At 44.3% G+C, this 13,418-nt stretch overlaps 1 protein-coding gene across 9 annotated transcripts in view; it reads right to left on the bottom strand.

The window, feature by feature from the left end:
* agrn (agrin) overlaps positions 1-13,418 on the bottom strand; it is a 248,571-nt gene that overhangs the window by 6,223 nt on the left and 228,930 nt on the right. For 3 of the 9 annotated variants that reach the window (XM_056384775.1, XM_056384773.1, XM_056384779.1), the window contains 9 exons: positions 11,415-11,505; positions 10,924-11,088; positions 10,624-10,735; positions 8,797-8,808; positions 6,784-6,900; positions 5,052-5,235; positions 4,155-4,242; positions 3,177-3,200; positions 1,362-1,394 (listed from right to left, as the gene is read on the bottom strand). In XM_056384775.1, the coding sequence (XP_056240750.1) occupies positions 1,362-1,394; positions 3,177-3,200; positions 4,155-4,242; positions 5,052-5,235; positions 6,784-6,900; positions 8,797-8,808; positions 10,624-10,735; positions 10,924-11,088; positions 11,415-11,505 (826 nt within the window). The remainder of the gene's footprint in view (positions 1-1,361; positions 1,395-3,176; positions 3,201-4,154; positions 4,243-5,051; positions 5,236-6,783; positions 6,901-8,796; positions 8,809-10,623; positions 10,736-10,923; positions 11,089-11,414; positions 11,506-13,418) is intronic. The other 6 variants (XM_056384780.1, XM_056384778.1, XM_056384781.1 and 3 more) reach the window with 4 other exon arrangements.

Below are 13,418 nucleotides of genomic sequence, written 5' to 3' on the forward strand. Positions count from 1 at the left end.
CTGGACACACAAACACACACACACACTTACAGTCACACCTAAAGTCCCTGTGCTCTTTGCGAGTCCAGCAGAGATACAGTAGACTTCCACAGAGTCGTGTTTGTGTGTATATGATTGTGTGACCGCGTCATCAATCAGCATCTGTGCATTTGTCTCTGCACATCTGGGCGACTGGATCTACTTCCACCTTCTTCGACGGGTATTTAAACACAGAGACAAAAACAAGGTGACAACACATACGACAAAGAGCCTATGACATGGATTAAAAAAACAACAACAACAACAACAACAGAGCAGCACAGAGCTGGAGATAAAGATTAGACAAGACAGACAACAAGACAAAGGACTCAGCATAGCAAACAGGGAGGCTCATGGGATTATAAAACAGGACAGGAAATGGGAGGGGATAAAGAGAAATTGAGTATGACGCCTTCTCCTTAAACTGTAAGAAGTTTTTTGTTTTTTTTTCTAATTTTCTGTGAGTATTAATATTGAATAGTGAGCAAGAATTAAAAATAGAAGCAATGGGATGATATTTAACAGCCTGTAGCGAGGCTGGTTCACCTCAGCAGAAATTAGGGAGGGAAAGAATCCAGAATCAAATTTGATTTCCTCCTTCAAAGACATGCTTAGGTTGGGAAACTTCGACCTCCTTGATTAACTGAATCTGCTGAGGTTAACAGGAAGAAAAAAAGTATGACTTAAGAGCATCATATTTGTTTTTTCTTCAGGGAAGAAAAAAAACACACATAAAGCTCAGCGAACCCCTCTCCTGGCAAACCCTCAAAGAGCTTACAGGGCCCAATAAATCTCCATCGGAGCAACTTGTCAGTGATAAGGTCAAGGTTATTAAAAGTGCTGAATATATCATGAATAAAACAACAACGGCGCACGGCGTTCTAAATCTTATATACACCACTGACTTTATAGATTTCTAGTGTGTTTGCTGTTTCTTTTTGTAAATAGAGGGATTTTATCTACTTATATGTATTCAAATTCTCAGAGGGCTTCTCAGAGTGCTGTCCTCCATTTCAACTCTAGGTGGCAGTAGTGGTTAGAATAATAAAGAAGCCATCAGGGAGGACAGCTACTGCAAAGAGGCTGCAGCTCTGGCTGGTTCTGTGCCGTTATCAGAGCTCTGAACTTGAGAATTAATTGAAGCGTACGCAGTGGCTCTTTGTGATTCGTATTGGTAACTCTATCTCAATAATGGAAACAATGTTGTCTCTGCAGGCGGAGGATTTAGCCCTGTGAGAGGTCGGGGAGGAGGGGTTGTCTGGAGAGAAAGGGGGTGGGGGTGGGGATGAGGAGGCGAAATGTGAGTGGACGGCATCAAAGTCTAAAAGCTTTGAGAGACTCACCTCTGGTCAGATGGGTTCTCCAGAGACTCAGGACTTAAGGGAGCAGGGGAGAAAGTCAACGGCATGCAGTGTAAGCGCAAGAGGCCAGAAGGAAAGAAGGAAGGAGGGGAGGAGGGTGTTGTGAGTTCACTGGGCGACTCACAGAGGTCTGGTTTAGACCCGGAGCTGCAAAAAGCATAACTTATCGGCTCTACTACAATATCGACCATGTCAAGAGTCGATAACAACTGTTGTGTGATCGTAGGAAGTGTGTAGCTTAGCACAGATCACACCACGGCCATAAAAGGTGGTTCTCAAGGGAACCACTTGGATCGAGATGGATGATTAATGCACCAAAATGCCCTGATATCAAGCATTTTTCTTTTTTTTTTTTTTTTAAAGTGAGCATCAAGATTTAGCACATTCATTGTCAGAGTCCACACTGGTAAAAAGCCTGCTTTAAGTCGCCGTCCAATTATTGAAGAATTCCTTTTTTATATTTATGGCGCTGCATGCCACAGTGCAGCAGCAATTACCTTCTGTCGAGAGATGAAAGCAGTGAATGAGAAAAATTGGGAAATTGTCAAAAAATGGGGTCAACCACCATATCAGAGGAGAGTCATGGCCAGATATGATTTGTCACTGAAATAATGGTGCTTGAGCAAATCGACCTGAGCTTTCAGGTGCGGGCTGAGAGGTGAAGGGAGGCGAGATCAGAGAACGCTGTAAATAGTAACAGAAACATTAAACCAAGGTGAGCGTTTGACATTCTGGCCTCACCCCGGCTCTTAATGGCCTCTTGAGAAATTTATTCATTTCCTTTACAAAATCAAATCATGCCGAATTGATCGGCGCACCCTCGGAGTGCTGCTCTGTTTTGCTTAGATTCACACTCATTGTGGCTCTTAGTAAATGTGACATCCATTAAACTTTTGACAGTCTGGCTCCAAGGACCACTGTCCCCTCCTGCTAAGTGAGATTGATGCCCATGGCTACACACTGCCGAGAGATCTCAACTGGAGGTCTAATCTACAAAGGGAGACAAATCTGTGATTAACATGTCACTGGCTCACTGTACGACCGACTCCGTAATTATTCACAATTACACTTAGAGATCTGGCAAAAACGAAATGACAGAGGCCCTGGCGTGGACTGGAACTCTGGGCAGAAACCAGTCAGCTTAATTTGAGCTGAATTCTGCTTCGTCGCTTTGTGGGATTCTTTAACAAGAGGTTACTTACCAAGCTAATGAGCAGGAAGAAAAACCCTTAATAACTAAGTCATGACCAAGGGCTTTCCCAAGCAGCAACTCCTCAGGCACCAGAAACTAGGTTAAGGGGTATTTAGTATATCCTCCTCTTGCAGTTTTCAAGGGGTCTCATCCATTTCCCACATAACAGATAATGCCATTCAGCGTAAAGTGCATGGCAATTCGTTTTGTTTATGAACGAGTTACAACCATGCATAAAATATTACACATTCTTAGTACAGCAATTCATTTTCTCTGGAGGGGGAGGGGGGGTTAGCACAATGCTTATCATGCACCCATTCATGCTTCCCTCTGCACTGGGGGAAATAAAAAAAGACAGGATCTAATGACACTGCAGAATGTCTTTCAAATAATGAAATCTGTCAAATGAAATTATGGATGTGGAGCTTGAATGTAAAATCTGACTTTAACGCTAAAGATGATTTCTGTGTGGAAAATATGACAGGAAACTGAATGTATTTTAATCTCTTCATTTGGGTTAACTATAAAAAAAATGGCTTCTTTGTTGCTGTTAGTTGGGCTTTGATTTGAAGCTGGGCAGACGCCCGCTCAAAAAGTCTACTTACTCTGGGATCTCATTGGTCAGTTGGCTTGAGTGAAAAGGAAAGACAGTGAAGGACATTTATATGAGACACGACATGTGTGGACAACGACAGCGGAGGTCAGACTGAAGGACAGGACAGAACAAGGATACACAGAAAGACACACACACACACACATACACACACAGAAACATACACACACACATCTGACAGAGTTCTCCGGCCAGTTGTTTCTGAGTGAGTTGTGTGTCTCTGTGAGAGTGTGACGATCTGCAGGCTGTGGGTCGGTTTTCACACCTCTGAGTGTTTGTGTGAAGAGCTGTGTGATGAAGACATAGAGCCATATGCTTGATGTCTTTTCAGGTTCATCACATAAACATTTTTGTTTATGCCAACCTGGAGGCGCACTCTTGCCAACCTTGTAGATGGATGGAAGAGTAAAAATGTCTCATCAGCTGCCTAAAGGGACGGGATTTGTTTTTTGTTTTTTTGTTTTTGTTTGTTTACACCCATTTGAAAACCATTTTACACTTGCCTCATCAACATTTTCTCTTTGCAGGGTGAAAATCGCAGGCGACATGTCTAACTCCCCGGATGCCAGTTTTATGGTAACAGTCATATATATATATATATATTCAGAATAGGATAAAAAGATTAATCATGCATGTGTGCTTATTGTCCGGCGTCAGTGTGAGCTAAGCAGGAGACCACGGAGTGAACTGAGCGCGCTCAGGGCGACACCGTGAGTGTTAACCGTCTTGCTAATTAGTAAAATCCTGTCAAAAACGAAGTAGGACTGGCACAGACGGGGGGATGAGCTATTAGCCAAGCGCCTAGTTCACCCTGAAGCCCTAGCACTGATGATATCATCAACACTGTCATCACAGCTTACCAAGGGAGGAGATGGATAGACAAGAGGGGTTATTTGGCTAATAGCTATTACAATGGAGATGTTAGATGAAGCTGAATATATGAGGATGCTCCCCTTGTCCTCTTCCTTACCTCTTTGTAACGGCGTTGTGGTACTCAATGAACGTCCGCCCGTCAAAAGCGATGGCCTCCGTCTCTCCGGCAGACTTCTCGTAGATGGCTGTGAAGAAGGGGGCAGGGGTGGGAGGGCAGTGGCGGGAAAGAGGATTGTACAGAGGATGAGATCACACCAATCAATATAAGACAGAGGGTTCAGTTATCAGAGCCGAAGGCAATGGAGTGTGAGCAAATGGGGCAGGGGGTGTGTTGGTGCGTTTGTAGTTTTAATTAACGTGAAAGGGACAGCCGGCCACACGCACAAGGTTAATGGCGAAGGCAGTGACTGAGTGTGTGAGACAGATCGGGCCGGAGTGAGTGTGTGTCTTTGGCAGAGTGACACGAAGATGATGAAAGGGGTGCGCAACTCTCGTCAAAGAGCTTTTCATGAATATTCAAGTGACACATTTCATCACTTTCATAATTGCTGCTTCAGTTTGAAAATCAATTCACAATAACCCCAACATAAAAGAGATTAACACGTGTAATATCAACGTTATTACCTTTCTTAGACAGAACAAAACCAAAAACAAAGGCCTTCTAAGCAGAAGTAGACTAGTGGTTCACCGGCCGCTGAAACACGCCAAGAACAAGCTGTGTTACATAAAGCATCACTGATTTCAGTCCCACTCATGCATCCAAATTGCTGCCAGGTATCCTTTCAGAGTAAAACCAAATAATGTTGGACGAAGAAACAAAACAATGTGTGCACTTACAATGGCTGATTGCAATTGCACACAGCCTTTATGGCGTGTTCTCAAGCCAACAAGCGCTGAACCTAACAAAAATATCTGGACTGACAAGAGTGATCAGTAGGATGAAGACAAATGTGGACGGACGGACGGACGGTGAAGATGGCAGCGAGATACTCACTGTTCTGACAGTGTCCCCCTGAGAAGCCGTTGAGACACACGCACTCGTAGGTGTCCAGCTGGGGGCTGCAGAGGCCGCCGTTGTGGCAGGGCTCCTGAGAACACGGGTGGTCCTGGAACATGGCTACGTCGCTGGAGCGCAGGGCGTGCTCCTCTCTGAGGACGGGTGTGCCCATCAGAATGATCTGGGAGCAGAAAAACACAGGGTTGAAACGGCCTCCGGTCATTTCTGCACACTAACAGTCAGCTTCCTGCTAGTTATTAATGTCTGTATGATGTCTTCTGTTGCTCTGAGTGAGTTTTAGTCTGAGAAAAATAACCCAGATGAGGTCATCAGGTGTTGTCTCGGCTTGGGCTTGGAGACAGCACATTAACATGTGGATAGGATGCACTGAGGCATGGAGTTTGTTAAACTGGGCATTTACTAGGCAGTGAGGGTCTAACAAAAGTGGACTGTGTGGGTGTGTATTGATCAGTGGCCTGGGAACAAAACAAGCCCACAGCTCATTCTGATTCAAACGTTGCTAAATCCTGATTTGTGCACAGAAATAACAGAAATCAGAAACTAAAATAACCAAAGCTGTTCTGAGAAGACCGTCAGAAAACCGTCTTCATGTAAGTGTGTTAACTCACAGTAAGACTAATTGAGAAAATATACACTCCATACCCCAGTAAGGCTAACATTATGGTTTTTAAGTCCCTAGAAGCTCAATTAAAATCTGTAGTTTAAAAACACCGGCTGGATTTTTCCTGTAAATCAAACCAGTGTTTCAGTCTAATCACATGAATCACTCCTCTGTGTTTATGCAGTACTCTCTAATTGTTTTTGACCTTTCTTTGGAGGGTTACCTTTCTGATTCTTGTCTTGCTTTTCCATCTCTTACCTACGTTTCATTGCTTTTTGCTGTCAAACTTATCTGATTTATTTTTTCTCTCCTTAACAAAACACTTGAAGATTATCATTATTTACCACGCTGGGTTGTTGTCATGGAGTTCTGAGGTGTTGTGTTTTCAGCCGAGTGATCATTAAAACCAATTATCACGACACATGACTAAATATCTGTGTACAGTGATACTGTAGAGTTTATTTAACATGTTATTCCTCTGAACATGAATGCCACGCTGTCGCCGCGCGGTAAAATGCCTCAGAAATGAAGTGTTGATACAACACACGCGTTAAACAGTACATCAAACTGACAGTGCATACTCATCCTACTCATAATTAACTATTCCCTACAGGCCACGTAAGACAAACGCCACATTTAGCTTTTGATTAGCTCCAAACTGTCAAGGGAAAGTTTGCAGAAGAGAACTAATGACAAGTTTGTGCAAACAGAAACATCCTGCCTTTGTTCCACTGGGTTATTTTTGGCACTCAGAGATGAGCTTTTTGCTGGAGAATGGAGAAAAAAAAAAAAACAGAAAAAAAAAACTGGAGGGCTGTCAGGGAAAGATCTGAGAATAATGAAATGGAGGGACTTCAATATGTGCATTCTATTATTAGTGCACGCTAATCCAAATGAGCAGAACCACTGCCCGTCACAGTGTGAGCTTATAATGGAAAATTACTAATGTGGGGGTCTGTAGTGTGACAGCTGGACAGCTAATAACTTACGGTTCGACTTTGCTACAGAGTCATTAAAATAACACACTGTATTTACATTAGCCGAATCCATAAGCAAGAGCGATGGACACAGCAGCCCATCAAGAAATAGAGGCTTGTAAACATTTACCTTTTGGATTGTTCCCTTGAAGCCTTCTGTGAGAGCGGCGACTCTTGCCAGTCGGCTGTAATCAGGAGCTCCACCAACGAAAAGAGACTCTTTCAGGTTAAGATCTACGTGCAGATTCTGATGAGACAGGGACATAAAGAGTTTTCAGCTGGTAAGCTCAAGCCGTGCAATCTCAAAGATAAAAATAAATATATAAAGCTCCACATACTTTATATCTTTCAGAACGCCAATTTAATCTTTTCCATATCCCATCTGCAGTTTCTCTCAGGGCTTTTCTATTCAGCACGTAACGCCTTTACTTTAGTAAGTGGACTTATCTGTTTGTGTCCGGGGAGCCTGAAATAAGTTGTATCCTTTGCAGACATGTCACAGTCATATAGATTGTCACATTAAAAGAAAAAGGATTTATCCATATTGTAGCCAGCAGACGCTTTAACTGCACTTCCTTGCCTTTTTTCCTTGTCAATACACTTGATACATTACAACATAATTGATTCTATGTCTCTCAGAGAGAGTGGTCAATTATCCTCTATCTGTGAGACATAAAAAAAGGACTACAATGGGAAATCAGGGGCAGGCTGGACTTGAGATATGGATGGTTCTTTACGGATATTCCTAATGAACGGCTGATTATAAGCACCGACCTTTCAAACACTTGAGTGTGGAGACACATTAATTGCAATTCATTCACGCGACAGACAACTATGAAATTCGATTCTCTCCACCAAACCTTTGGGACAATTGCTTTGTATTAGCAAGGTGCCACTTCCTCCTTCTGCATGGAGGAGCCTGGCCCACTTCAGAAGGAAGGAATTAATGATCTTTATTTTATGTAGGGCAGTAATTGCCAGAGGGGTAAAGTGGAGTTAATTGCTGGAAAAATGATGGAAGGGGCCAAATAAACAGGCTTTGTGCAGGCAAGCTGGCGCCGGCTGGGCTTTTATTTAGGATCGGATTTGGAGAGCAGGAGGCAGTGGTGCTTGGCTGAAGCCCGGGGGCTGTGTCACTGCACCTTGAAATGCTTCCAACAGAGACAGGGTGGGGACCTTGGCCAAAGCTGCTGGACACAGCTGTGGCTGGTGCCTCTCGGCTCAGCGAAAAGTTGTCACCAACTGCGGGGCAGAGTTGGCCACCTCAGGCTCTTTATGTAGACCTTTACTGCTCGGCAACACTCGCTTACTCTGACGCAGATGCAAACTGAGTTTTGTCTTCAAGAGTTTTCTACCTTGTTTAAGACCTTTTATTGTGCGATTGAGCATGGTCTACCTCTGCGTAGTTACTTTCTCTACGGCTCTAAAGTGAGATGTCATGCAATGAAATGGTGCATCATGTTCTGATTTGTAGGTAATAATCTGCACCTGGTGAAAGGAGACAGCTGGTTCCATGGAGTGATTCTGACTCGGTGATGTTTGTGTTATGTGGTGAGTGAGTGGGTGAAAGAGTGAGCGACTTTTATGATATTATGGAGAATCATTCCTGTTTGCGAAAAAGAAGAGAGAGCAGATGACAAAAAGAACAGCCCAGCTTGGCTTGGCACCTCACCGTCTCCTACGATGTATTTCTTCCCCTTCGCTCGCCTCCCGTCTTCGCTCTCACTTTTTCCCACAGCCACGCGGCACTGGCGTGCTATGTCCGCCTACACCGGACTAATGAAGACGTTTCTTTGTTGCTAAAAACAATGGCCATCACAAAGATGACTGCCTTCTTTCCTTCTTCCCTCCCACCTTCCCACCCTCCTTCCACCCCCACAGCAGATGGACCGAGGTGAAAGCCAAACCGTGTTCTTTAAGAGCATCTCTACTTCGGTGCTGTGTGCGTGCGTATGGCGTTTATGAAATGGCAAAGTTTTTCTACAGAACTGGCACCTTTAAAGCTGCCCGCCGCTCTGCAGAAGTACCTTTTTTTTTTTTTTCTTCTGTGCTGTTGTGTATGGAGAGAGATGGGGGTGAGAGGACACAGTGAACGACTCAAATGAAAAATGGGCTAAGGTGTGACTGGGACTTGTCTCATTACCTTGCGTGATTTCTTATTTCCAGACAGCACATCATAGAGAAGGAAAGAAAATAGGGAGGAAGAGAGTTATTAGGGGAAGACTAGTAAGTGTCTGTGCAGAGAAAGGCATGCGGAGCTACAGTAGGCAAGTGCAAAAGCCCATGAAACACGCACCCACACACACACACACACACACACACACACACACACACACCCTCATGTACACATACATACACACCGGGCACATCTGTAAGAGCATTAAACATAGCTGCAGTGTGTGAGATAAGTACATTAAATAAGAATACAATAAAAGTGAAGAGCCCGCTTTCCTGCGCATGCACCTTTTGTATTACTGAACGTACACATACACATATACCCACAAAGCCGTGTGCAAGTGTGTGTTTACACTTAAAGAGAGAGTGAATGCAAATAAGACACCCAGTCTGAGAAGGCCATGCATGAAGCAGATGGTGCCATTAAGAAAAGATCTCCAAACTTCATGGATGAAAGACTGTGAATAGTGCCACTTAACCCAACCTCATTTACAGACTGCTGCCACTCAGCGAAAGGTGAAGTCAGGCTTTTTTTAAATTTATTTATTTTATTTCTCCTATCCGCACCTACGCGCCTTTGAAAATATGTACTTCATCATGCCGGCAGCCCGAGCCATCTTTGATATGATGAACACTCCCGGCATGCAATATGTATCCATAAGTGCGCGTGTGCGACCACCTTTGATGTGATGTGGGGCTTTCTCTGAGCAAAGCGTTCTGTAACTCCCTCCTCGTTCTTAAAGCCGGAGTAGGAGAGAATTAGCTGAGACCCACACTCGATGGGGGTCTCTGCATTGAGCTCCATAACTAGTCTCGGCTCATCCTTTGCGTCCCCTCTGTCCCCCCCAACCCCCAGCCCCTCCTCCCTCCATGCTTTCGCCTTGGTCTTCTCTTTTAATAAGATTTTCTGCCTGTGTTGCTGGAGTAAAACACAATTACCATACGGACGATTGGAGGCAGTGGGGGAAGGACAGAGCAGTGAGAGGAAAAAAAAAAAAAAAAGTAGGAGAGCATTGCGTCTTAGAGAACGATGATGGAGTTGACAGAGTGCATGTTCATAATCACAAATTACACTGTTTAATATAATTGGATGACTTACAGGCTTATCAGACTATTAGATCGCCTTCATTTGGAAGCATGTACCTGCTTTATTGGTCCAGACGCGGGCCTGAAGAATTTCATTACGCTATTCTTGCTGCTGCTATCTCCTTTATCTGCCTCTGTCTCCCCAGACGCCACCTCAAAGGCTGAATTCATAAAATTGACTGTACATCATCAGTAAAAACTGCTTTTCCTTCCTGTGTGTAACAGCAAATTTTATCTCCAGCACCGCAGCGAGCTGAAAGGCTGAAAGTTTCTTCTTCTTCTTCTTCTCCTCTATTTTTTGTTTTTAAAGTGGAATTACAGGACTTCTAAAATTAAGACAGCTTGTCAAACTGGGCCTCTCCATCTGGAGCTCTTCCTCTTACCTTGATGGATGTCGGGAGATAGTGGCATATTTTCAGCAAATCAAACCACATGGTGTGAAGCGGTGTGGAAAAAAAAAACCTCAGGAAAGGGAGGGAAAGTTTGCAGAGTCAACTGTGCCTGAAGCGGGCGAGTTGAAGCGCTTCAACTCAGGGAGAAAACAGAGCACTAACGCCCCGAGGCCGTGGCGATAAGAGCACGGAGACGATCAAACAAATGCAGGATTATACAACACAAGCAAGGCTAAGCACAGCAGGCAAAGGCCCATCAGTCCTGCATACGAAAAAAACAAAACAAGATAACCATTTGTTAGCTTGCTCACTCTTACCGGTGCCTCCCCTCGGACGGGGTTCTTCTTGTTCACCATGATCTCTCCTTTGCGGTTTGAGCGCTCCAAGTTGATGGTGTTCCACACGTTGAGCTGGATTGGTTCTTTACTCCTGTATCACAAACAGTCATAGTAAAACATTGTGTTTCTATTTATGTTTGTTTTTTTAAAAAGCCTTGACTGTGATAGCCGCAGTGAGAGAGAGAGAGAACGAGACACACAGGAAAGCCAGGGGAGAGAGAGAGAGAGAAGAAATCGCGCCCTGGTTGTTTTAACTTGAACCCTCATAGACGTGCTGACCTGATGGTGGCGGGACCTTTGCCCAGGTCGTAGCGGAACTCCAGGATCCCGTTGTTGAGGGACAGAGAGATGAAGTCTCCTTTTCCGTCCGATTTTTGGCCGTTGTAGAAGATCAAACCATTGGAGTCGTTAGCCATGAGGACCACGGTCATGCTCAGCTTTTGACTGCAGTCATAGCAAAAGCAGAAAGAGGCGGAGATACATTGGTACGCACGCCCACGACAAAACAAGGACGCATATACGCTTTCTTTTGATGCATGGCACTCCTTCTATATGGAAATTGGGTAGAGATACTATATATTCTACATGCTAAGGCCTAGATGAGGTGTTATTTGCGTAACCCTCATTGTCAATTCAGTTCAGGCTTACAGAAGGAGTGCTGCCTTGGGCGCAGAACGAGCTCTATGAAAACTACATGATATCCAGTGTTCAGTAATACCCACCGCACACGACTTGACTGTGTGGGTTTCATGCCGAGACATGGGACTTACCGCAGATCGTGCCCGTAGAGATGGAGCCCCTTCAGTTCCAGGTAAGAGTCTCCGTTGAATAATGGCATGTAAGCCCCTCTCCTCTCAGCCACTGCAAAAAACAAAGAGAATGTATTCATCCTCAGGTCCCGTTTTTGTTGCTGACAGTATTGAAATTCAGGGATAGTCAGTACATCTTTGAGGGACCTGTCAGCATTATGGAAAGAGATGGATTTGTGTTTTCATAGCCTTTGGGATTAAGTCTTTCTCTTGACAGATATTCAACAAAAAAATTCAAAAACCCTTATGCCAGACTGATTACACAGCCCGCCACAGTTTAACAAAGGACCTTTGGAGACATGTAGAGTTTAACACCACAGCCGGGACTCATGAAATAATGCAGCCATTGTATTTTGGCAGGCCTTTTTACAAATTCATGTCTTTGTAACGGGTCTACGTCTGGTTGTCCCGTTTCTGGCTGTCTGGAGTGATTAGGACAGGCACTGTGCCATCCCTCTAACAAGTGGCTTGACATTAAAAATCACTCAAGTGTCAGCCAGGGGTACGTGGTGTTTATGGTGCTGTTTGCAGAAACGACCATCATTCAGAGGCATGTGCAGCACTAGATGCTCACGTGCACACACACACACACACACACACACACACACACACACACAAATACACATATACACACACACACATACAAACTATCACACATACCTATGTAGCCAGCAATAAAGCTTTTATTTGTAATTGGCTGGGATTAGCTGAGTCGAGTAAGGATGGAGAAGGCAGACGGAGATGAGAAAGCTAATTAGCTATTGTGCAGAAGACTGCTAATGATGATGGCATGCAACATGGAGGAGGAGAGGAAAAAATAGTCCTGCACGCACACACACACACACACACACACACACACACACACACACACACACACACACACACACAAGGAACTGTGCACTGAACTATAAGAGTATCAGAGCCGCTCAGAAAGTAGTTTCTCATAGAGGAGTGTGGAGAGAGGGGAGGGGGGGGCTTTCTCTGCTTCACCCTGCGCCCAAAATAATAGCGTGGTGATCAATAAGTCACCAGAGGTCCGCACATTTGAAACAGCTGAGTGACCAGGAACATTCACATGACTATGAGGGAGTCGATGTTGGGGAAAAGTTGAACTTTCCACAGTCGTGCTCAAACAAGACGGAAATAAAAGTCTCAAAAGCAATACTCACAGAGCCGTTGCATCTATTTTGCTGAGGTCGATAGTAAGCTCTGAGGTAATTTTGTTTTTATACGAGCAATCTTACCTAATTAGTACATCCTATAAAATGCATTAAAACAAAACGAAATAAGGAAAGACGATAACAAAGCGACTGAAATGAACATTTAGCCGGTTAAAAACTTTGTAGCTGCAATCAAAGGTCCTGGACCTGCCCGTAATCAATTAGCTCTTCAATAGAGTTGCTTGAACTGTGAATCAGAGACACACACACACACAGTCTCTCTCTCACACACACACACACACACACAAACATTAGCTGGTCGGTGCTGAATGCAAAACACTGCTGAAATTCAAACTCTTGCTTGCAGTTAGTTTTTCAAGGACTGGCTGAGTCCAAGTGATCTTGCTTTCATCACTAAATTGTAATGATTTACACTATCACAGGGTAAAAGCACAGAGGAAAGTAGGCCATTCAATACTATTGGAACACCATTGAGAAAAGTCCTTGATGGTGAATATTATAGCAGTGAGCTGCACTGATGAACCCTGGCGGAACTGAAATGGAAACCACAGTTCAGCTGAACACATGCGCACGCGCTCCTATACACACCCTTTATATTACGACTAATTCACCTTCAGGCTTCTGATGAGTGGGCTCTGAGCTACCTGTCTTTGTAACTGTTCTCAGTGCAGCCCTCAGAGGATACGGCCGCCTGGTTGCCACCTTATCTCCGAGCTCCTGTCTGGCGCTGACACTCTGTCTGACTGACGCTCTCATTAATCACCACGGGCGGGGAGGACTGATG

The sequence above is a fragment of the Seriola aureovittata genome, chromosome 9 (genome assembly GCF_021018895.1).
Source record: "Seriola aureovittata isolate HTS-2021-v1 ecotype China chromosome 9, ASM2101889v1, whole genome shotgun sequence".
Lineage (NCBI taxonomy): Eukaryota > Metazoa > Chordata > Actinopteri > Carangiformes > Carangidae > Seriola > Seriola aureovittata.